Source organism: Silurus meridionalis, chromosome 2 (genome assembly GCF_014805685.1).
Source record: "Silurus meridionalis isolate SWU-2019-XX chromosome 2, ASM1480568v1, whole genome shotgun sequence".
NCBI classification, from domain to species: domain Eukaryota; kingdom Metazoa; phylum Chordata; class Actinopteri; order Siluriformes; family Siluridae; genus Silurus; species Silurus meridionalis.
The window spans coordinates 21,173,608-21,199,791 of NC_060885.1; the positions used below are offsets into that span (position 1 = coordinate 21,173,608).

At 37.3% G+C, this 26,184-nt stretch overlaps 1 protein-coding gene across 1 annotated transcript; it reads right to left on the reverse strand.

The window, feature by feature from the left end:
• Positions 1 to 244: 244 nt before the first annotated feature.
• On the reverse strand, positions 245 to 26,184 carry dnaaf9 (dynein axonemal assembly factor 9). Its single transcript, XM_046868777.1, is given in 38 exon segments — positions 245 to 3,710; positions 3,808 to 3,901; positions 3,985 to 4,050; positions 4,467 to 4,642; positions 5,930 to 6,004; positions 6,267 to 6,373; positions 6,479 to 6,565; positions 6,686 to 6,770; positions 6,773 to 6,820; positions 6,943 to 6,980; positions 7,253 to 7,378; positions 8,711 to 8,845; positions 8,928 to 9,016; positions 9,157 to 9,268; positions 9,360 to 9,461; positions 9,568 to 9,653; positions 9,748 to 9,894; positions 13,362 to 13,465; positions 13,551 to 13,641; positions 13,753 to 13,803; positions 13,947 to 14,017; positions 14,801 to 14,912; positions 15,005 to 15,050; positions 15,141 to 15,185; positions 15,510 to 15,586; positions 15,771 to 15,855; positions 15,948 to 15,987; positions 16,068 to 16,149; positions 16,248 to 16,383; positions 16,485 to 16,540; positions 21,594 to 21,695; positions 21,786 to 21,863; positions 21,962 to 22,068; positions 22,157 to 22,253; positions 22,744 to 22,868; positions 24,009 to 24,125; positions 24,561 to 24,640; positions 26,006 to 26,184. Coding segments are annotated over 38 exon segments (3,432 nt in total). The 5' UTR covers positions 26,059 to 26,184; the 3' UTR covers positions 245 to 3,606.

The window sequence follows — 26,184 nt, forward strand, 5'->3', positions numbered from 1 at the left end:
GCTTGGTGAGTGAGAAAGAGAGAGTGCGAGATAGAGAATTAAACAGTCATGGTAATGACAGGTTTTGAAGGTTTGTGTTGATGCAGGACTTGGCATTTTCAAAGATATTATCACCGAGCGACAAATTCACTACTGAGGGTATAAACATTAACACCCACCCGCGCCAACAAATGTGACTCACTAATGATGAGACCATCCAGAAAATGCAGAGAAACCCACAATCAGCAAACTGAAAACACAATAATAGGGTTATAAATAGTTTTAATGGTTTATTTAATCTCATAAATACAACACATAGATTATAAAAAAGCATAAGTCTTAGGAAAAAAACAGGAGTTTCAGTAGTTTTGTGCAAATACACCCCAATAATTTGAACTTTCATACATTTTAATGTAGACATTTTGGCACTTTTCAAGTTTAACCCTTTTGACCACAAACAACAATATGAACTCCAAACATTGGGTATTGTGAGGTAAAGTCTTACAAATGCGTCACTTCAATTCCTTTATCTTCTCTTTAGAACTGAACAGGTTCCGAAATAGCAAAAATCAATACAAAATCCGGACGGAATGGAAATCTTTGTGCAGGCAGAGTGACATATTGACTTTGCCTGAAGTTCTTGAATTGAGGCTACTTCTCAACCGAACATTGTGAACAGCAAAATACATTTATTAGCCCTTATTTATTTCCCCCTAATAAACTCCCTTTCACCAACTGTAACCTGATTAGCATAATAATCAAAATCAATTCTGATTTTAACTGTCATGTGGGAGTTCTTAAATAGAGCTCAGATCAACCCTGCTAATTTTAGTAATGAACAGATTTCCAAAAGTGGTGAGAGTGCGATGTTTTGGTCAGGAACAAGCCCTTAGCTCCTAGAACAAGTTTAAGATATTGCTGAATAATATTATTGTTCCAATAGAAGCCAAAGACAATATATCATTTTTTTTTTTATAAAATTGGTCCAGTTTAAGGAACCTTTTGGAACACTGATGTAAACCAACAGCTTACAAAAAGTATTTATTTGACACCAAACTCTGTTTTTGTCCTCTAACCTCAGCTCCACAGGTAAAGAGGTCAGGGAAGACCTAGCAGGCAATTATAGGGAACGCCTGGAGGGCCTCACTGGGGTTTGTGTCCGAACGCATAAGAAAGACTGACCCCATTGCCAAAATTGCATTCATTCAAACTAACTGTTAAATTAGATGCCTTTAAAAGAACACCCAATCCATTTAATCCAGGCTCAGGCTTTGCCCTGACACTAATGTCATTGTTTAAAGTTTTGCTTTGCTGCCCTCCAGTGCCCTCTTGCCAGCCAGCGTACAACCCTTCACAAATAAGACAAACGCTCTGCTTATCCTTTCACCAATACTGGTGCTCAACTTGGCTTGGCAACGTAACTGTTCCTCGTGGCCAAGGCACTTCAGTCAGCCTAATAGGAAGCCTCTGAAATAGGTAACAGGAGTAAAACATACTCCTAATCACATTTTATTTTATTTGCATTTTAAATTCACAGCTTTATAAAAATATTTTTTTTTTCTCTCTTGGTAATTCAATTCTCCTTAGGTATGTAAAATATTTGTATTCTTCTTCTTCTTTGTAGTACCAGTTTGGTGAAAGGCATTTGTGTTATAAATATAAATGTACCTCGGTAAGACGTATTAACACACGCAGATAGTATGTGCTAAAAATGACCGCTTCTCTGAACTACAGATTACAGCAGCACTCTGAAGCCTCGTAGCCGCAGGACAGCTGCTTTGTGTGTCTGAGATACAAACAGAAATTGTTTAACTCGCAGAGCACCTGCTCAGTGAGAAAAGCCCGGTCAGCCAACATGGTGTGAGCTGGTTTGACTTCACCTTTTACTGCACAGTGGACACACACAACCATCATAATGATCTCTTCTTACAGAGTTTGTGCTGAGACAAGTGCACTATCTTGAAGCAGACCGGGTTTGATCGCTAAGAAGGTACGAAGTGGTGAGTCTCCATGGTGATAGTGGCGAGTGTGCCATATTGTAAATCGCCATAGCAACAGCGACAGTAACACACCTCTCGAGCATATCAATGACCACAGCTACTGTTATATACTCTTTACACTGGGTATAGTGAGAGATATGTGAGTGCTAATATTTATATAGAATTCCACTATTGTACCTTTGCAGCACAGAGAGGAGAAGCAGTGTCTGAATTTGTTCGGAAGTGCATTCCCATCCCCCTTTCACAGCAAACTTTTTTCCCCCTATAATATTCCTCTAGAAGTGCTATACTTTTGGTTTTTTTCAATACTCGTCTTATAGATGCCAGGTCAAATATCAGAATGCACGTTTTGAGAATACCACTGCTTCTCCCCTGCGGTGCATATTTAGTTCGAGCAAACATGCATAGACGAGCGAGACCCCAGGTGAAGAGCTAAATCTGCCTGCAAACAACATGACACATTAGATTCACCTCTGCAGGCTCTAATAAACACGCATTAACCACAGTTTAGTCAACGAAAGTTAATAAATGACTCTCCTCAACCCCTGTGCACATGAATTGTAAAATAGGTGCTACAAGAACGCCGAACGCCTTCACCCCAAATTGAGACAAGGTTAGACCTTGTTGCTACACACCACAAATGAATTCTACAGCCCAACCTCCCATTCAGCTAAAAACTCAGATTCCCATCAAACTCTAAAGGACCAATGCCCCTTCCCTCACCATCTTGCCCATAGCACATATCCACCCCAACCCTCCTCTGGTGGAATTTTCTAGTTTGGCCACTTCTGTCTGATGCTGCTGTTTGTCTGATCTGTGCCATAGATGAGAGATGATCACCACAGCTCCACAGCTGGAGTCTACAGACTTATGGAACATCACATCTGTCTCCCCATCTGCACTCCCCTGGATGCAGGCTTCTGAGGCATCTCTTGCTATTGCAAGTTTGCCCCTGCTGACAAACTCTATTAGCATTTAGCTAATGATTCTAGCATTTTTTGTGTAAATTGCACTGTAATTAGAGTGTCACGAGGACTAACCAAGGAATTCCAGACTAGCGTGTTCACAATATTTACATTCTGATAACATTTCTTTCTACAAGTTTAGTGTCTAAATATGTTACGCTAATATTATGACCAGGTAATACTAAACCTTGAAGCGAAAGTATTATAGATGGGAACATATTAATGCATTAGAGTGCAGACGCTTGATTTAAGGGTATAAGAGCACCAAGATCATCTCAAATTATTATGATCTTAGTAATATAATGCCACCATTTTGAATGCAGCATTTTTTTACATTTTAATATACACATTAAATCATGCCACTTCCTAACATACACATTTTTCTTCCCGTTATATGCTCAATGTGCTATTTACACAAGGAAAGGTTCTCAGGGAATAATGCAGACTGCTAGTGAGCTGGGTAAAGATCTCTCATCATCTACACGGCACTGGTTCTTCCCTGAATTTATGGTGCAGATTTACGAAGTGGCCAACCCCTCCCTCCTTTGTGTCTTATTTATCCCTCTAACATCGTGTGGACAGTATAGTAAACAGCTGATTCGAGACATCATTAATCCTGAAGCGAATCCCCGTCCTTTGCTGAAGAGAACAGAAGAAGAACTCTAGTCAAAAAGATCCCTGGGTGCATAGAGATCAACCTCACTGTTAAAGCGCTCAATCTCCTTATTGGCCTCCTGCAGATATTCCTCTACAAACTGGTCCATTACTGAATACACGGATTTAAGGAAGCTCAACGCACACAGAGACAAAACAGAATGGAGGCGAAAACAAAGAAAAGGTTCTACAGTGTCATTAAAGGATACAAGGATGGAAGTTCTGCTTCTCTCCAAAGAAACTGACAAACTGATGGCCATTATAGAAGTAACCTAAAGGAAGTGGTTCCAGGTGCTTCTTCATCTATAAACAGATCAACCAATATATGTTCTTTTTAACATAGCATGTGTCTACTGTATCAAATTTGTGCTGAATATGTTACTTACATGGATATTTTTGATCTCCTGTGGTGTGAGAGTACTTCTCGTCCTCATCGATTTCTTTGGTGATTTCTACAAGACAATACGAGTGTGAGCTGGCAAATCCAGAAAATCTAGAGTCTAATTGAAAATACACTGGCTGTTATTGTGGATCTGTAAATCATGGAACACTATTATCATTCTGCTTACAAAGACATGTCACCAGCAAGAAGTGCTCGACAGTTCATTATGAAGACACCTACTACTTTATTCTGTACTATTTTTATAGATATTTTTTCCTGGCTGATTCTAGATTTTTTAGCCTTTTAACTGGCAGTGTTGGCAGTGTTGACACTGATAAGACATAAAACAATGGTTCTGCTTCCTAATTATCTCTGAAATTAGGAGGAGAAACAATAAAAGAGCTGATATATTTTGAATTCTTATATTTTGCTGACATTTGGTTCTCAAATAAATGTAGTCTAGTACAAAGCCAAAAGTAAGAGTACCTGTTTAGCACACTGTCTGAGCCAGTCCTTGAGGCCGTTCTGGGTGAGTCCTACCCCATGGATCAGCAAGTAACAATTTTGGGTGATTTTGGAGCTACTGGCGGAGACCTGATCAAGGGTCACAGTCACAGTCCCACTGATGGAGCTACAGCTCACCTCCCACAACCTGTCACTGTCTGTTTGCAAGCATTTGTGTGGTCAACACAAGTACACACACACACACACACACACACACACACACACACACACAATTACAATTACCAAATGTGCAGCCAGAGTGTGATTGAAAAATAATAAAACATCATTACCCAAAAGCAAGCTAGAAAATATAAAAAAGCTAAGTTTATTGAACTTTATTGACCTTAACCATAGATGAAAAGGTTTTAAGAAACAACCAGACACAGTCTACTATCCATCTGCTGTCTATGCAGCAACAGGTTTGTTGGTAAAATAAATCCTGTTTGTGCTGCACTCGGTGTAGAACCGTTACTATGTAGTGATGTCTGTCACATGCATCTACTTCAGATTATTATGCAATGGCCATTGCACCTGATTGCACCTGTTGTTGCATCTGGTTGGACCTGTGTTGATTTTTTCCACTCTCCCTGCCCTTGTTCACTTTAATAACTGTAACTGTCCCCTTGATGGAACTCTGATGTTGTATTGGTTGACTATGAATTTGTATGCATTATGCAGTGACATGCTTCGCAAAAACTACAATCAAATGTCTAGTATGGCATGCTTACAATCACTCATCCCACTCCTAATTCACTACTCACCACAATATTCTTAACAGTCTTATACACACAGGCAGAAATGTAAGGATCAAATGACAAAAAAAAAAATTATAACGCAAATTAAACTATTACGTGTTTGGCGAACACACTAAATTAAAAGTGACACCAAAGAGCACCAGAGAACAATTTAGAACAAAACACAGATGATTCATGGGGAAAACAGAGACACCTTATGACATCTTTCTAAGTGAGTAAAAAATGCACTATACTACCCAAGGTGCTTTTTATGGTGTGAAAACAAACTATTAAATCTGCTTGTACCAAACCATTCAAAACAGCCATTCAATCCTCTGCATTCTGCTCACTCTCTCCATGCAAATACGCAACTGAAAAGGTGTAAGAATGAATAGACCCTTGCGAATAAACGACTGAAAAAAGGAAGTAAAAAACAGAGATGAGTGGAGCAGGCCACACTACTTTGAGGATTTGAGGCAGAAGTCCTACCGTCCAGAAGGAGCCCAGAGGGCCCCTGTCTACCACTTCCCAAAGGCAAGTCAAACATTAATTACAAACACGCACATACACACTCAAAACAGAGAAAGCCACAGCATCCTGGTGTCGATTAAAGTGAAGAAATAGGCAACAATTTGCATTAAGAATATTATTTATTTGAGTTAAACAAGAAATTTGAGTCAGTGAAGAACCCGTAGAGAACGAACACCCTACCAGAGAAGAGCACTTTCCCAATGATGTGATAGATGTTTCCTGTGAAAGGGCTTCCTCTGAGGGATGACTTTAATCCTGAAATACAGATATGTGTGTGTGGGAGAGAGAGAGTGAGTTACACCACAATGCAGTGTCAGCTTTCATCGCTAGACACGCTATCACAGCACAGCTAACACATTGCTAGCACCTTCAGCTTACATCATTTCCATTGTCTGTCACCAACCTGGATAAAAAAAGAGATTCTTTTGCAAACACAAGCACACACACACACACACACACACACACACACACACACACACACACACACAAGCACGCACGCACACACGCCCACCCTTACCTTTGCAGCAATGCAGAAATGAGGCTCGTTCTAGAGGACGGTTGAACTGTACACATTGTTGGGACATTGATAAAGATCCACAACCAGTTACAAACCTTCCCTCCCACCTGCAGCACAACAAACAGAAGACAGTGTTTACATGCTTCATGGATTCCCATGGCAAAACACACACATATACGTTAAAAATGAGGAAAATGAGGAACAAGGTTCACCAGCCAGGGTAGAGCAGATATCGAGCTCTGATCATCTGAGACTGATCAAAACTGCTGTCACTCAGAATCAGCCGCATATCTTCAGCTCTGCAATGCCAATATTATAAACGTTAAATACAAAGTGCAAATCTTTAGAGCACTCTCTCTTACTAATGCTATTTTAATGTCCAAGATATAACACGAAGATTGACGCTTGTGCTTGCTAACCTGGACACAGCTCCTCTCTCGGCCAAGATAAATGCTGCGTTGGGATTCGCTGAACGAATGAGCTGCTGCATGTATTTCAACAGAGGTGTTTCTGCTCATCAGTCAAACCCGTAAACACCACATTACTCACCACACCTGCAATAAACACACAAAACAGATGTTATTACACCAAACAAATAAGGTCACGCGTATAATGTACATGTACACACAAACACACACATGCTTAGGTAAACAGAAAACGTTCCCATAGGGCTTACCGTGACTGCACTGCTCCAGGAGTTTAGGGAAGAGAAGCCTGGGGAAATAAAGCAGTCTAGATTGAGCTGTGAGAAGTAAAAAAAAAAAAAACCTCTTCAATATTGTATGAACTCTTTAAGGAGTCGACAGCAGTAAATTATGCTTCAATAACATTGTTCTGTATTGAGCTACAGCACTAGGGGTGGAAGGGTGTGAAGGATGTGCATGCTTTGCTCAACCTTTGTGTGGTGTGTATGGAGTGTAAGGGCTTGTATTTCTGCAGATAAAACTAATGACAGGAAACCTTTGGGAAAAAAAAAGGTAAAAGACCTGTGTTCCATGAAGGATGTTAGTGGGTTGACACAGGCTGTGACAGCCCCCACACACACTCTGTTTTGAACCGCTGGGTCTGGATGACATATGACAGCTTGAACCACATCCAATACATCTGTGTACCTGTAACACACATTTATAAACACATAAATACACTAATAACATCTTAGCAAAACGAGGCCATATGGCGCTTTTTTCGTGTACGTAGAAACTGTATTTCTGTTGGACTCAAAGTACATTACAATACAACACCACAATACATTAACACAGCAAAGAAGCAAAACGTGTCGTTTGCAAGCCGCTGGCTGGTTTGTTAGTGTGTTTCTAAAAAAGAAACAGGTTTAGCTGCCAGGAATAAAATGTATAATTAAATTTACTTTAATTCCGAAGTACTTAGGTCTCACTGACTGTTTTGCACATCCTTAAACTATGCATTTCATATCTGCACCATGCACTTTTATGCATTTAAACAAATGTAGTGGCTTTTAGTGTCTTTAGAAAATGCATACTGTTACATAAGAACCGACTTTCAGTCATTGTGTTGCTCTAATATCTAATCATGTTTGGCCACTGCCTGGGAATATTCACTTTTCGTTTGCATGGCTTTGCAAAATTCTCAAACTGTTTCTGCTGTCCTCTCCTGCTTTATGTCCCTATCTCTTTGACAAACCACCACACAGGTAGTTTGCCTCTATACCAAATAAATAGAAGACAATAATACTAGAACTACAGTGTAAATGCATTTAGCGAGAACTCTTTGTTCAATGCAACTGCTCTTGAATTAAAACGGAAATACGAACACAATTTAACCATGATTTCGAACAACAGAAGAATGTGAAGTTCTATGTGGTCTATTCATGAGTTGATTTTAACATGTGATGATTTAACTAAAATTCAAGATGCAAAGTGCCAGAGGACAGAAAATGAAGTCTGAAAACACAATCTAAAATGATGGATGCAGCCTGAATAAATATGGGTGTTTTTTAGTTATATGCAAGGCAACCTGGAGAAAACTCGCCATATGGTGCCAGTGACACTTTATTGCTAATTAATTTAACACAGTCTGGCTTTCCAGTATTTATATATAACAAAAATGTCAAATAGATAACAAACCAGATGTATCATTAAACACTGATTTGGGTTTGGTAAACAGCTTAATAGGATTTTTTTTACTAATAGCTAGGTTGGATCGTACTTGCTGATGACCGACTAATCAATAAATACTTTTTTTTAAATAGATGCTGGATAAAAAAATGAAATAAACATAACACACAGGTAAACATGTAAAACCCCCAAAATAAATGTACTGTATAACGCAACCCGGAAAAACTAATGGATATTTGCCAGCAATCAAATATTACTCTGCAAAACTGTTGAATCTGTCAACCTCTGGTAAGCACCTAAACAGTTATAGGTTTTAATGGGAGTGTGTGCATCTGTCTGTAAATGTCTTACCCTGGTGTTAGTAGTAGCACTCTTTGTGCATTTAAACATGTCTCACTTGTTTTGGCCACAAGGCTACTCAGGTACCTCTGGAGATGTGGCACACATAGATCTTTTGAGCCCAAGTCAGGATGGTATACCTCCCACCTATTAACAGTTAGTATAAAGGATTTACAAATAATTGGGCCAATTTACTGTACTGCAGGTTTAAATAAATGTTTGCGCTTACCTGCCACATTCCTGATTCACATCCACCAAAAAATCGCACAAACTTTCTTTATAGCTCCCTGGTAAGCCTGTAATGATTGAAAGGACCATCTAGAGGCAAACACACATACACAGTTATCTTTCATTACACAGAGTTATCAAATGCATTAAAAATAATAAAATTAATATTTTGAGTGCATGTCCTTGTTAAATACTCAATCAGTGATTAGTGCTCAATTTAATCAACCAACCTTTGTTTCTGACTCTGAATTAGGGTGTGTGTTTGGGAATAGTGCTTCTAGGTGTTCACTGTATACAGACTCTTCACACATGCTATTACTGATAGCAAAGTGCTTCAGAAACCTAAGGATCAAAATGCATCACGGAAATAATAACAAATCCATCACTGAAGCACTATAGGGTGTAACTGATTGGAAAATAAATATGCTGCTACCTGTCTATATCCGGCACATCTGGATAAGCAGTTTTCAGAGTTACTCTGGTATTTTCTGCAAATGAACCTTGTACCTTATGGAACTTTAGCAATCTTGAGTACCTGCCGGGTCAGGGAAATGACACACATACCAAAAGCTGTGTTAAACATTAAGTTAAAAAAAAACATGCTGATATACTGATTTACTATAGTATATTGACTAACTCACATGCTTGAGCAGTCAAGACCCAGCTGTTCTTGAGCAACAAGCTGCACATGGATCTTAGATTCAGGCTTATTCCAAACCTGCAGGACCTGAGCAACAATCAAAACTGATTTATAAGCAAAATACAAGTGCTTTTATGGTTGAGCAAAAAATAATAAAAAAATCTGCAAAGAGGGATGTTACCTGTGAGTAAAAGTCTTTGTAACCCTTGGTTTTGGGCATCAGAGCGATGGCCAGACAACAGTCTGAGCTGTGTAGAGGAAATGGAAGATATGGAAGAAGAGAGGTCTCGTACTCAATAAACAGGATGGTAACAGCAGAGAAAGAATCCTGCAAAACATTTACACAGAGTTTTTAGTTCCATACAGGGTTCCTACATATTTTTTAATTAATTCTTTTTCAGACTCAAGTATGCTGGTTTCCCTAAAGATTTTTAAACCATATTTAACATCTCAAATAATTATTTTAATTTCCAGCTATACCGTGCGTTACATTAGAGCCTATGATTTATGTCAGAGTCAGAATCTCTGATGTTTTTCAATGTGTTTAGTCGCATGGTTGGGGGCGCTGTACTGTCATGGCAACTGCTGTCTCACGATGTAACATCCAATCACAGATGTGCAGGTTCAGGCTAGTGCCGATCTTTTGGCAGCGCTGAGAGTCTGCTCCTAACTCCACAAAAAACATCATGGCCATGTCCACATCAAAAAGTTTTAGTTTGAAAACATATTTTTTTACTCCTTTTGGCCTTCCGTTCACACTGAGACGGCATTTTTCGATGTTTACAGTTGAAAACGCCCTCCAAAATGGATAAATGTGAAAACGTTTTCATGTCGCAGTGTGTTAGTCATTGGCACAAAATTTTAAAGAGCCGGGCAGTAAAGCGTCTTAAGGTTGAAGCATCTTATATTTTGCTTATGTGCAGGACAAGGACGTAAGCATTTTGAGACATTTAAGCATGGATGAGCAACCTTTGTGAAATGAATGAAAAAAAAAAGTGTTGACGCGGCGCTTTTGTCTGGCCGAAAAAGCTGTTTTCGAATGTATCCGGATTAACCTTTGGTTTATATAAAAAAAGTCTTTTTACTAATTTGTAATTTTAGAAAAACAAACAGGGCAGCAGTATGGAAACACAAATACTGTTCAGTGATTTATTTCATGCAAATTCAGACCTGAAAATCACTCAAATCAAGTTCCATACTTGTTCATACTTTTGCAAAATGTGTTATACCCCCAGTAAAAATCAGTACTCAGCTGGAACATGCTGGTAGTTTGCCATTTTCTTTTTAAAACATAATTTATACTGAACAAACAATGAAACAGCCAGAAGAGGTGAGATTGCTAGCAGTTTTTAGTTACAGGATATCAGAAGTAATCTGCAATGTTTTATATGCAGACATCTATCTATCTGTCTGTCTGTCTGTCTGTCTGTCTGTCTGTCTGTCTGTCTGTCTGTACATGTGTACGGAACCAAACGCCCTGTACCAAATGCAATCCTTTTTTACGTGCATAGGAACATAGTTACAATATGAGTTTCCTAAGGAACGTATAAAGTGGCAGACCGTAAGTTTGTTTAGTTTCCGCCTCGCACTTTGTGTGCATTGAGCAAACTCTTTTACACTTTAAATCATACACAACAATGCTAAAGGTATAAAGAAGAAACTAGACTTAGTGTAGAGTTACTGTGGCTACTTACGCCTTATTGGAAATAAGATTTGTTTGGCACATACATGAAAACGCTAACGCCAACTAGGTAGTGGCTACTGGCCAACGGGGGCTATGGAATTAAAATTCAAATTTTTTTATTTGGCACAAGCATAGATGTCTCTGTCTTACTCCTACTGACTTTCATTCCCCTTCTCTCCAGTGCATACCTCCACCCCTCCAGCCTCTTCTCTACCTGCTTCCTACTCTCACCACAAATAACAATATCATCCGCAAACATCATAGTCCATGGAGACTTCTGTCTGACTTTGTCCGTCAACCTGTCCATCACCTCTGCAAACAGGAAAAGGCTCAGAGCCGATCCTTGCTGCAGTCCAACCTTCACCTTAAACCAGTCTGTTGTTCCTACTGCGCACTGTTGTTCACTGTAGACACACTGTCCTCATACATGTCCTGCACCACCCTCACATACTTCTCTGACACACCTGACTTCCTCATACAATACCACAAATCCTCTCTCGGCACCCTGTCGTACACTTTCTCTAAATCCACAAACACACAATGCAACTCCTTCTGACCTTCTCTATACTTCTCCATCAACATTCTCAAAGCAAATAATGCGACTGTGGTGCCCTTCCTTGGCATGAAACCATACTGTTGCTCACAGATGGTCACCTCTTCTCTTAGCCTGGCTTCCACTACTCTTTCCAATAACTTCATGGTGTGACTGAACAACTTTATTCTCCTGTAGTTACTGCAGGTCTGCTCATCTTCCTTATTCCTAAAAACCGACACCAGCACACTCATTCTCCATTCCTCAGGCATCCTCTCACCTTCCAAAATCTAGTTAAACAATCTAGACAAAAACTCCACTGCCATCTCTCCCAAACATCTCCATGCTTCTACTGGTACGTCATCTGTTAATCACTGCTCTCACTGCCTCCTTACTAATCCTATCCACTTCCCGCTTCTCCATCTCCACGTCATCAAACCTTTTCTTTTTCTCACTAGTCAACACATTTTCATCTCCATCCTTTATTGTTCTAACTTCCCAGCTCAGTCCCTCTGCCTGGCCAATCGGTATAAATCCTTTTCTCCTTCCTTAGTGTCCAACTTCTCATACAGCTCCTCATATGCCTTTTCCTTGGCTTTCAGCACATCCCTCTTCACCTGCTGCCACATCTCCTTGTACTCCTGCCTACTTTTCTAATCACTCTGTCAATCCCAATTCTGTTTTGCCAACCTCTTTCTCCTTACGCTTTCCTGCACTTCCTCATTCCACCACTACGTCTCTTTGTCTTCCTTTCTATTTCAAGATGTCACACCAAGTACCTTTCCAGCTATCTCCCTTATCACTCCTGCAGTAGTTGCCCAACCATCCGGCACCTCTTCACCACCAACGAGCCCCTGTCTGACCCCTTCCCTGAATCTCACACTACAGTCTTCCTCCTTCAGTTTCCACCATCTTATTCTTCTTTCAGTCTTTACTCTTCTTCTCTTCTTCTTCACCTCCAAAACCATCCTTCAGACCACCATCCGATGCTGTCTAGCTACACTGTCCCCTGCCAACACCTTACAGTCTCCAAACTCTTTCAGGTTGCATCTCCTGCATAGAACATAGTCCACCTGTGTGCACCTTCTTCCACTCTTACACGTCACCCTATGATCCTCCTTCTTCTTAACAAAAGTTTAACATTTGTAAACTAGGGATTTAACAAATGTAAACTATTTAATTTTTATTTTTCAGTTTATTTATTTTATTTAATCAATAAAATTTTTGACAATTTAATTGATTACGCAATTTAATCAATATAATAAAAAGTGCATTGCATTAATTTGATACATTCATAAAATATTATATATTTTTATATATTTTATAATTTATATATTATTTAACCAATATATAAATATATATATATATATATATATATATATATATATATATATATATATATATATATATATATAAATAAAAATAATTATTTTTTAAATTTAAACTGTTCAAGTGTTGTTCACAAACATTAATATTGATTAACTACGTACCCCTATCTATCTATCTATCTATCTATCTATCTATCTATCTATCTATCTATCTATCTATCTATCTATCTATCTTTAAAATAGATACTGACCCCATCATAAACTTTGATGTTTTTGATATGGTTCTTTGACAAAGTGATAATGCCATAATGCGGATGGACAATCAATAAACCCTCTGAGAAAAACACCAGCTTTCCTAAAAGACAAAAGTGAAAAAACATTAATATGTAGGAACATCACTACACACACACACTCTACACAGGTGATACAATGACTTGTACCTTCTTCAGGTGTAGAAAGCAAACTGTTTGAGAACACCTGTGCTGAGTGTTTGGATGTTAGAGGAACCCCTAAACATGTCCCATTCTCCTCCTGTACTCACACACATACCGTGGAAGAGAACACAACAAAATCACAGAACACAGTTTAAGCAAACTAAGTGTAATAACACTGCACTAAAATAAGCATTGACATGCATTTCACCTTTATTAAATGGAGAGCTTGCTCATACAATCTCACATCAGTATCATCCACCTGTATTTGAGAGAAAAAAGACATACAATCCCTCACGCAATTCTTTCATTCAATTTAATAAGGGCTTTACAGTGAATACAGGCTTTATCAGTGAAATACAAAAAATGAAGCAGACACTGTATAGACAGAGAGAATGACTGTACCATCCAGGAGATATAGCGAGGCACTGAAGATGTAAGCAGAGTGAATAAGCTGTTTGAAGCAAGGGCTCCATCTACAGGAAAAGACACGCATTACATATTAATGTCTTGCCAGCTAGAGTTGCGTTATTTTACACTAAACTGACTTAAGACCAAGAAAGCACATACACATGCACATTTTGCTTTGTTTGAGCTTTGTGCTTGAGTGTATAGACACCATTATCTGTTAAAATTGGGGCTGTCATGAATGAAATGGTTGTCATTTTAACTACACTTAATATTTAAACTTATAAGTTTGACCCGATTAGATCGTTCAGAAGATGGTCCCAGTGAATGAGCCATACCTCTGACACTTCTAATTTAAATGAAACATAACAAAAAATATATTTTTTACTTAAACAAACCTGCTCAGCAAGTAACTAGTAATAATACCGTTCTGGTCTGCTATTAACATTCTCAAGTAACCATAGCTGCCTTTTTGTTCTTGTGTCTTGTGGCATCTAGACTCTTTATGTGTCACGTGATTCCATAGATATATGTTGATCTAAACATGCACCAAGACACTTCTTAAAATTCTATACTGATCCATCCACAAGGTTCACTCCCAAATATAGCTAAATGGTATAGACGGCCACTGATGATGATAAAATAATGAACTATGGAATTATAATTTAAATAATTATATAGTATAAATACAAGCATGCACCATTTAAGTTCAATGAATTAAATCCACTGCATAAATGTTTTTTTTTATTTTATGTCTTTGTAAGAATTTTAATGTCAGAGGTTTTAGAAAAAAACATCGAAATCACTGGCAGAAAATCACAAATCCCCAAGCAGTAAACAGAAAATCTTACCCCTCTGCTGAATGTAGATCCCAGACTCCAGGAATGATTCAGAGAACACTACAGATCCCAGGTCCCCTCCTCCCCACTGGAGATCTGGAATATCATGCACTACCATAGACGCCTTTAGGAGGGTCAGAGAACACTATGTTATTCTATACACTATGACAGGAGGGAACAGTTACAGCAGAATGATTGGGCATTTTACAAACTTACAGTTTTGACGAAAAAGCGACTGTGTTCATCGCTGAGCGGTATCACTCTAAAATGAGAGGGGGGAAAAGAATGTGTAATGTAATAGAACTGTGGGGGGGATATTTTAAACATTATAAGTGTGTATGTGAAAACCTACCTGCCAGCATTGTTAACAGCTTCAATGCTGAATACTGCTTTAGACCTGAATTACCACAAGAATCGCCAGCAAGAGTATTAACAGAAGCTGCTACAAAATCAAACATCATACGCTAACAAAGCAGCATAAAACACGTGACCAGTTGCATGTTCACTATATGACCAAAAGTATGTGGATACATAACCATTATACCCATATGTGGTTCTTCCCCAAAACCAAGTTGTGTATGGTTGTCTTTGTAAGTTGGTGCAGTACAATTTGCCTTCAATGCAACTAAAGGATCAAGCCCAACCTAGCATGGCAATAATCCTGTACACAAAGTGAAGTGCTAATGCATAGCGTATGTCATAGTGGGACAGAATGAGAGACCTGAGAGCACTCCTGTACTGAAGCATCCCAAAGGTTTCCAAAGCCAGATGAAATGTTTGCTCTGCTACATCCTTTGCCTGGTAAAACAACAGCGCTGTGTCAGAAGCACTCAATGTACACAAAGCTGCAAATCAAAGTCTGCTGCTAGAATTAACAAATAACATTCTGTCTACATAATCACTAAAAATGTTCCCTTGTGTATATGTTCTCTGATGATCTAATGACATATACAGATGATGGCCCATGAAATGACAAGTCTACCTTGCTAGAGCTGGAGTTGATGGAGAAGCATTTTATTCCTGCCAGCACTGACTGAACAGCAGCTGTGTAGATCTTTGTAAGCAGCCTGCAAAATCCAGTGTTCCGGTGTTTGTTATTCTAGAAATCTAGATCTAGGTCTAATTTATAACCAAAAGGCAACATTGTCTGAGTACTTACATGATTTCTGATGACTTCTGCGTGGTGACATTATCATTCTCTACACAAGCAAGACAAAACTGTGAAAAATATCATAGACCCATAGCATTATAAGAAGCTTTACTAATTACACAAACCTACCCAGGTATGGAACATGAGTACTGCCAAAGAAGTATGTTCTTGCACAGGTCAGTGGACCTTTAGGAGCCACACACTGAAGCAGCTGAACACAGAACGAGAGTAAATCGCTTTTTCTCTGGCATGCTTCCTCACAATGCTTAGTTATTATTGTATTATTATGAATGTGTGGTGTTCTTTTACCATGTGTTTTGCAGCACTCCCACAAGGCCCAGTGTTGCGGACCTGGTGGCCCTCAGAGGGGAACGTGTAGCAATAGTTTTCCAGGTCATCTTTGGAAGAATGGCTCCCGAATAGCACATACGGCTGTCGACTTTTACTTAAAAACAAGCAAAAAATAGATATAGTGTTTTCTTTGGTCTGACCAAAAATATATATATTGCATTAAGAAAATACTTTTCAAAGTTTAATATCAAGTACCTTTTATCTGTGATATTGCTTGAAATAAGACCATGGGAGTAATATGTTCTGAATGGCTTTATTGAAGAAAAGAACAAAGTAAGAATGTTAAAATCCATTTAAAATACAAAAAAAAAAAAAAAAAAACCAACAATACAAAAAGTATCCAAATGGATAAAATATTATCCTTCTGGTATTTGATTATTCACTCTAACACACAAGCCTTGCTAGCCTTTCCGGCTCATTGTGTTTTAGAACAAGTACAGCTGTGCATGCACCTACATTCCACCACAAACATCTTGGTTGTCTAGTTACCCTAGGCATGAGGGTAGATTTGTATTTTTTGTTAGCTAAGCCTAGTTTATTCAGCTAGTTTGTTTTGCTGTTTGTTTGTTAGGCTAGCTTATTTTAATTACAGCCTAGAGTAGTTCCTTTTGTTCATTTCTTTGCCACTATCCATGTTCTCCTGCCCCTGTGAATCTAGTGAATCCCTGAAGTGCTGTTTTGTGTCTTTCCTGTTGTATTCCATTATTCTGTTCACCAGTCAGATCACACACACACACACACACACACACACACACACACACACACACACACACACACACACACACACACACACAAAATAGATGTGTGTGTGTGTGTGTGTGTGATCCTGCAACAATGAAAGTGTTATTGTTCTTGCGTTCCCCTGGCCCCTGGAATGTCACAATAAGCTTCTGATTTATCTTCATATTCTGATATATCTGATTATATTATATACAAATCAATAGGGGTGTAGCGATACACTCAGCTCACAAGTCGATACACATCTCGATTTAATTAAACAGGCCTGTCACTGGAAAAACTGAACTGAACTGAAATTTAACAAGATCTTTGGATTAAGATAGCTGAAACCTAAGAGACAACTTCTTAAAAAAGTCAAGGTGCAAAAAAAATTTATAAATTAAATCAAATAAAACAAAGTATGTTTGTAAATATGTAAACATGTTTAACACAAACAGGTGAAGGCTTTGTTTAGGTTACTTATAGGTTTTTATGCAACAAATAAAACCCCCCAGAATATCTACAATTTCGGGTAGAAACTGGGATTTTGAGCTTTTACAATTCCACCATTTTAGTGGACAGGAAGTGAGGGTAACAGAAGTGTCCTATTCGTACATGTCAATCTCTACTTCTATACTGGATTTGGACTGGGTAACTGCAGTTTTAGCAAAAGCAACACCAAGATCTTCCAGTGCTCTCTTTTTTTTCGGTGGCTGTTCTTGCTCAACTCTGTGTACTGCATCTCTCTGATCAGCGGGAAACCTCTTTACGTTGATCAGGGAGCAGGTGGTGCAACGATCTAAATCTGGGGTCTAAGGCAGTACTTTCTGGAAGATAATCCTGTACCTGCCTGAGAGGTTTTAAAAATGGCTGTCTTCATCTAAGCTACAAGTGTGGAGTCCTTCTCATCCAGTGTCATGCTCTGTTCTGTCATAGATTTTAAGGGCACAATGAGTGACAGGCGGCAGTCTTTTTCAGCAGTTTAAGTGGGTTTACTCTTTCTTTGGCATCACTGATGTTAGCACTATCTATGGTATCAAGTTGCAGGGCATTTGGGCATACCTCTGTGCTCAAGAGTGCTACCGTTATAGAAGGCTTGTTGCTCGAGATAGCTCTCTAGCATATCCATCAAACAGATGTTGGACGGGGCATAATCTATTTTAGCTGCACTCATTTTGCCCATGCTACTGTTCAGTTCAAGCGATTTCTCTAAATGCGAAGCAGGTGACGCGTAGCTCACGTGTAGGCAGCACAACCAATAGGATAAAACGGACGTTATATTGTAAAAAAACTCCACGTTGCATAATGTGACATTTTTGCTTTGCGATATATATCGTACCACGATAAATCACTACACCCCTACAAGTCAATACTATATTATTATGATCAGGGGCGCTAGTGAGCAAGCATGGAGTAGGTTATGTTTTGGGTGAGCTCTGCTAAATTAAAAAAGGTAAATTCTATTTTGGGGTTTTTGCGTTTTATGTTTTACTAAAGCATTCTGTTTTGGTATTTTTGTCTATTGACTGGTAATGTTGCATAACAAAGGACAACTTTTCCTTTATATCTCTCATCTTATATAGTCCATAAATAGATGACATTATTTAATATTTAAATGTATATAGTATTAGGTCAAATAATATGTTACTATTTTTTTATTCATTTGGTATTCTATTTAGTTTTTTTTTTCCTACCGTATTTGTAAAATGACCATATTACCTTTAAGTCAAACACTGAAAGTAGAATATACGCCCTCTATCTTTGTTTAGTTACAGAGCGCCTGCTACACTGTGATTTCTCTGCAATAAACACTGGATATGTTTTCAGTGGGTTTAGGGGTCACTTTGTTCCTTTGAGTGACAAAGTAACACCAAATTTACATTCTACACTCTATTTAATTTGCCTTTTCTTTGTTAAGTTGAAAGAGGGACCAATTTTATACGTTCAGATCCCTTAGTGTTTGGACAGGATTCTGTGTTTTTTTTTTCATTCTGTCAGATAATAAAAAATTACCAATATAACCAGTAGGTCATCAAGCTGCAATATTAAATCTGTCAGCTGGAAAGTAAGGTCCTTAAATCACCCTGTTAAGCGGAAAAATTACTTTCACATTTAAAACAACTTAAAATGTGGATTGCCTTTAAGCAATAATTATGTAATACAGATCATTTCAGATTAAAGTGTGAGTGGGAAAGCAGCTATATCACTCCGATTTTAATTCTAAATCCTGAGGTACGGCAAGTCTTATTGAGGGAAAAACAAACATTCCATTTGATACATAGATGCTTGAAACAGACCCAATACAATAAAAAATTGCAATTTAAAAGCAAACTCTGCAATATCTCAGTAGTCCGAGCTAATGTGTATGCAAAAACTATTATGACAGTCTTTTTTTTACAAATATTTTTACTAGGTTACCAAATTTAAATATGCATTATTTGATAATAGGAGGAGATATGAATTGCATATTGTTCTCATCTTTAGATCGCAGTTATGTCAAAACTACTATACCAACCAAGTCAGCGGATGCCAATAAATCATTCCTTTACATGAGTCTGGCGAGTTCGCAATCCTGAATCTAGAGACTATTCTTTCTTCTCACCTTTTCACATATTCTCGTGTAGGCAATTTTTTACCTAGATAAGAATCTTCTCCCTTAGATTAATTACTGTATCACTCTATTGTCATTTCAGACCATGCCCCTCTCTTAATGACACTGTGTACGCCAGCTACATGTTACAAATATCATCCCTGGCACTTAAATACTTTGTTGCTTTCAGGTGAAACATTTGTTAAACTTATATCTTCTAAGATAAAAATATTTCTCAAACATAATAAACACTGTAAATATCTTATTCAAATATATGGGTAGCAATGAAAGCATACTTGAAAGGGGAAATTATATCTTATAGCTCCCACATTAAAAAAACACAAACAGCCAGACTTGAATTAACCACTGCGATACTGAAAATAGATGCTACCCTAGCTGTTACACCATCACCCACTCTAAACGAACAAAGACTATCACTTCAAACAAAGTATAACCTTTAAGTACTGAGCACAGAGAGCATTTCTAAAAACATGTTATAGAACATATGAATATGGTGAGGCTGAGAGAGTTTTTGGTCATCGACTAAAACAAAATACAGCAGATCGCACTATAATCCAAATAAAAGATAAATTAACTTATTATCTATGAAATTTTCTTTTCATTTTTTGATAAGATGACTGTTCTTTTCAATTGATAGTGAGATCGTAGCTGAACTTGAACCCCCCTTTTTATTCAAAAAAATAATAAATGCATTAATAATGTCAAGGAAAAAAGGCAAAATCGCCTGGCCCTGATGGGTTTTCGAGGGAATTCCATAAAAAATTTACAAATCATTTATCCGCTCTGTTATTTAGTGTATTTGAGGAATAATTTTCTTCTGGTACCTTGCCTCCAACAAGCAGTTATACTGCTTATTTTCAAGGAACAAAAAAAAATCCTCTTGATTGTGATCCTTATCTCCCTCCTCAATGTGGACAGAATAATCCTGGCTAAAATGTTAGCCAGTAGACAAGAAAATGTACTGTATCCAATGATCAAATTGATCAAAGATTCCTCTTTTTGAACCAGTGTCTAGACACTCTCTGAATCCTACTGTTAACATCTTTAAAAATCAGTTTAGACGAGCTTTTTCGCTTACTGAAATCTTAATGCAGGCCCCTATTGCAAGAAATATATATATATATATATATATATATATATATATATATATATATATATATATATATATATATATATATACACACACACATACACGCCTTCCATTATAGAAGCTGCTTTTAATTACTGGGTAAATAAAGGATTGTCACACTGAAAGATCTATATGGCGATCATAGCTCAAATAGGCACTTCTTTCGATATTTTCAGATTCACAGCCTTTGGACACATTTCAGCTCTGCCAACTAAATCACTGCTTGATATCGTTTAAGAAATTAACTGACATTCCAAAAATAATATAGGTATGATCTATTCTATGATTTGCTCACAAAATGTAACATCCTTAACGAAAATCGAAGCGACAATGGGAAAATGAACTTGACTTGCTTTTTTTCAGAGGAAACATGGCAAGATATGGTCAACAAGATTCAGTCAACTTCAATCCGTCTATGACATACAATTATCCAATTTAAAGTAGTTCACATTTATTATTTATAATGTTTGATTTCATTTCTTTTTTAACCTTAATAGCCAGGGTTATATTGTGCAATTGGAAGGACATGTCTCCACCTACTTTTATTTAGTTAATTAGAGAAATTATGCATCATCTCGCACTGAAGAACGTTCGTTACTCTACTAAAGGCTGTAGTCAAACTTTCTCAATTTGGCAGCCAGTGCATACATAGTGCAAATGGAGCCAAACTTAATATTTGCTGTCGGACTTTGCTGTTGCCAGCTCTCCTTCCGCTCTTTCTCTTCCCCTTTTTAAAATGATTATGATTTTTTTTAAGGATTTGTTTTTTCTTTGTGCACATATGTGTATATAATTACCTGAGTGTATATGCATATAACCTATAGAAACCTGAAATCTGCATTGGTACCTCTGCAGTCTGAGCTTCTGACATCTCCTGTATGGACAGCGGGCTTTCTGTGTTCACAGTGTTAAACAAGCAGCTCCACTGCTTCTCAAACAACAGCAAATCCTAAAAGAATAAAACATTGCATCCACATTACGTGTGTGTGTTCATATTTGTTCCTTTTGTGTAATTAAGTAATGGGGATTATGTTTGTACCTCACTGAGCAGATAGTCCAAAGACACCGGGTCTAGTCTTGAATAAATCTCCCAAAGACTCTCACTCATATCAGTCAGCTAGAATGATATTACACATAGGCCACATTGGTAAACACTTGCAGGATAAACCTGTGTGATGTCTGCACAGATAAGTTCTATCTGCAGCAATGCTCTACCTTGTATTTCATGGTGAAGAATCCACCTGCTCCTATTCCTTCCAGAGCAAATGCTTGAACAATGGGCCACATCTCTAACATGAACATATCAAACTTCTGCACATGACCTACAAATGACATTTAAAACCTGGATCAGCAGCAGCAATAGTATGTTGATTGGTTTTTGTGTGTAAATTGCATGTGCAGATCTCTTACTTTGAGAGCTGTAGGGTATTCCAATGCAACTGCAGTCTTCAACCATAGACACAAAACTGGAGATTTTAAACTCTTCTGCAGCTTCCTCGTCCTCGTACTGGCAGGTGGAAAGGATGACAGAAATACGTCCTTTTTAAATATCAGCCCAATGAAATCTTTTAATACAAATTAATTTGCATTAGTCGTAAAACAAAGCTAAACAACCCATATTTATTAGGGTTTTTTAATTGTCAGAAAAGCAGTAAAAAGTTTTAAGTATTGTAAGCTAGGCCTTGCAATGTATTCTATTGTAAGTGCTTATTTATTAACACTGATTTAAACACTAAATGGCGAGGCAAAGCATTAAACAGGGCAAGGCATGCACAGATGGTGTCTCAGTATCACGGCAACCAAAAGGATTATGCACAAATAAACGTCTTGTACATAGCAATAAAAATATCCTTAAATCTTAGCAACTAGATTTGAAGAAATGGGAAAGCGTACATAATCTGTGCCGAAATTCCCATTTAAATTGTAATAAATTACTAATATAAAAATTGACAGTCTCTGCTGTGCTTTTGTTTGTAATGCGTGGTGTAGCTGATCACCTCTGCCTCGGTCATGCAATGCAGGTGCAGATTCCTCCAATGGGAGATGTAAGGAAGCAAGTAGCTATAATTCACAGGGTTACAATACAGATGCACACTCTCTGCCTTTATGAGAAGAATCACATCTGGAACCAAGCACACAGAGATTTACAGTATAATAGCAGGATATATCCCCCTGTAAAGAACATAATTCATTCATCATTGTTAAAAGTGCTAAACAAATAAAAATGAACTGAATGTTTGTGTGTAACATATTTTACATTCTCTATATAAACAATATCGGAGGTGGAAAGGCATTCAAATATTCTATTCAAGTAAAGTAACTATTACTCTGCTGAAATTTTGCTCAAGTACAAAAAAATTACTGGTCTAAAAATCTACAAGTACCTAAAAGTAAAAAGTAACTAATTAAAATGTACTTAACAAAGGGCTATGTTTTATTTATTTATTTATTTTTTTAGGAAATCCACTACATGTCACTCAGAGGCATGTAATATTAAGCCATTTTCCTCAATACATAAATAACCAGGAATAATATTTTTGTTTCATTTGTTTGATTGAGTTTATTTGCTAATGATGTTTTAAATCAGATTTATGCATATGAAGTTTTATCCCTATTTACATTCAAACAGGAGGAAAAATTGTATTGCTACCTTTTGAGTTACCAATAATTAATAACTAGTTATCAGTTGCTAGTGCCAACCAACATTCACTTTTTAACTACCAATGCAGTGGTATGGGTATTGTATAACTGACCTCTACATTCTTATGCAGGTTTAATGTCATCTATTTAACGTATACTGTTAGTTCGGTCTCTGGGCAAACACAACTTACAATGCATGATAAACCTGTTGCCTTTCTTGCACTTGAAGCTAGGGTTTCACTTCTTTTCCTTCTAGTTCGACCCGAATTTTAAAGACGACCAAAAGTAAAGTAAAAAGTACAGATTATAAAAACTATTAAAAGGTAAAAAAAAATGTGAAATAACGCACAGTAACGCAGTGTCATTTTTTACTCTACACCTCTGTTAAATATATTTTATAATGCAAGAACATATTAAACTTGAGTGCCCTGGATAAGCAATCATGCACACACTAAAGATGAAACACACTCAAGCTAAATCACTTATTTTCTTGTATAGATACAGAAATCGCATTGGAAAAAAAACAAAAACAGTTTCAAAATTCATGACAAAAGACACAAGCAAACAACATTCACATCCCTTAAGTTGACACTGGAGTATGGTGAAGAACGTAGGGTCATACCATCCAGCACCTCTTCAGGAAAGTCCTCACAGAGCTGCTTCGGGTTGTGCTGATAGAGACCAAAGAAAAGGTACCTGGCCAACTCGCTACAGCCCTCGTTATAACGGCTGTCGATACCTGACACAGAAGGAATTGCGAAAAAAGATTAGGACCATATGAAACATGTTAAATGGATTTCTGCACTAATAAATTTACATTACTCAGAGATATAATAGCAACATATTGAAATACTGTCATTTTGTACATGGTTGTAAGCTATAAATAAGAGAATCTATCTAATATATATATATATATATATATATATATATATATATATATATATATATATATATATATATATATAAATGTGTTCTATAGTACATGATCCAATCATGAGTCATTACTGAAGGATGTACAAGTAATTTATATATTATATATGTATAAGAAAAAATATATATATTTGCTATACACACACCACAGAAGACTCTGAATTGTATCTGAGGTATCATATAAAAATGGTTTTCTTAAAATATGGGTTCTAAAAACAAGGAAAGAGTTCTCTGATAAACTCACCCAGTGAGCAGAGGATGCCATCTGGAACCGTATCACCATCAGCTTTCAGGAGAGCCTGAATTTGCCGCAAGCGTGAACAGCTGCAAACACAGCACATCTGTACAGACCTACCTTTTTTTGCCTTTAACAATTAACACAACACGGTCATGCCTGATGCGTCGAATTTTAGAACTTTTCAAAACTGTTTTTTCAAGTGCTCTGATTAAGGGCAGGAATAGCTGTCAGAATATTTATAATGGTCATAATGACAAATCGCCAATCATTCGGATGAATCATTATATAATCGGTTACAAAACGCATGCTAAGTAAGAAGAAAAGGATTGTGCGCAACTGTATATTGTTAGCTGTATCATGATAAATGACAGCATATTCTTTACATCCTGAATTTTTTTATATTTAATCCCTTAAATGGTCATTATAATGTCATTACAAGTGTCTGTAGGAAGAGGTGAAATGGACATTTTAGAGGCCTTTTTTTTACATAAGCAAACTGAAGGCAATAAAAGAAAAGAAACAGGCCTTAATACAACATAAAAATGATCCCAGCAGAACAAACCATACTTAAAAAAATCTCAAATGCACAGTGAATATTTACATATTCCACCAGTAACCAGGAAAATATCTGACTATATCTGACTTTACTAAGTAGATATTATAATATTATATTATATCAGAGGTGTAAAATCAAAGCTCAGATCTGCTGAATTTTCAGATGCCTAGCTACATTTGCAAAAACTCATGTAAATGGCATAATCTTTTTAAATTTTATTTTTAAATAAACAAACAAACAAATAGGGAAAGGGTGGCAGAAAATGATTGCTTTTGCACTGCTACAATGAAACAATTACCAAAAGAGAAAACTACTAAACTGTGAAACATACCAATATGCGTTAAATGTGATGTAAGTGACTTATTGCATTTGCAAGTACACAAGTAGGTAAATGTTATTTATTGCTTGTCATCAGCTTTTTTTTTCTACATTCTTTCAGGATTGTCCTGCAGGAGCCTGTTCCTTAAAAGCGCACACATTACTGTGTCAAATGTACAGTATACAGTGTACACCAAGGCCATACAAATGCAAGTGTTTTGTTTTATATATGTATTTATTTACTTGGAAAATCAGCTACTGGTTATAAATAGCCAACAAGTGAAGTCAGTGCATTAATGGTCCAACTAACTGTCTTTGGCTTTTGTTTAATCCTTGGATCGGAAACAAACTTGTGCAATGGCGAACGTTAGTATGTTTTCGGTTGAACTAAAGGCTTAGACAAAGCGATTTACAAATAAATATTCGAAGTGTTTCGAATTTTGTGTATAAACTGTAGCTAGCTGATCTTAGCTATCGGCCCAACTCCATCACAACCACTAACCGTCACCTCGTTTTAAACACCACGGCGAACAAAAAATAAAGATTTACTTGCATATAAAGCGAAATTTATCATTACCTCACGGACGGCCCGACCATAGACTTCCCATCGGTTTTATTTATGCCGGCCATATTCGCGCTATTTATATCAGAAAGTCAGAAGGGAGAGTGAAATTGCCGTTAGATATATTATTTTCTCAGCTCGCGCACATCTCCATATTGCAGTCAACAGCCTCAGCTGGAGAACAGCAACACTGG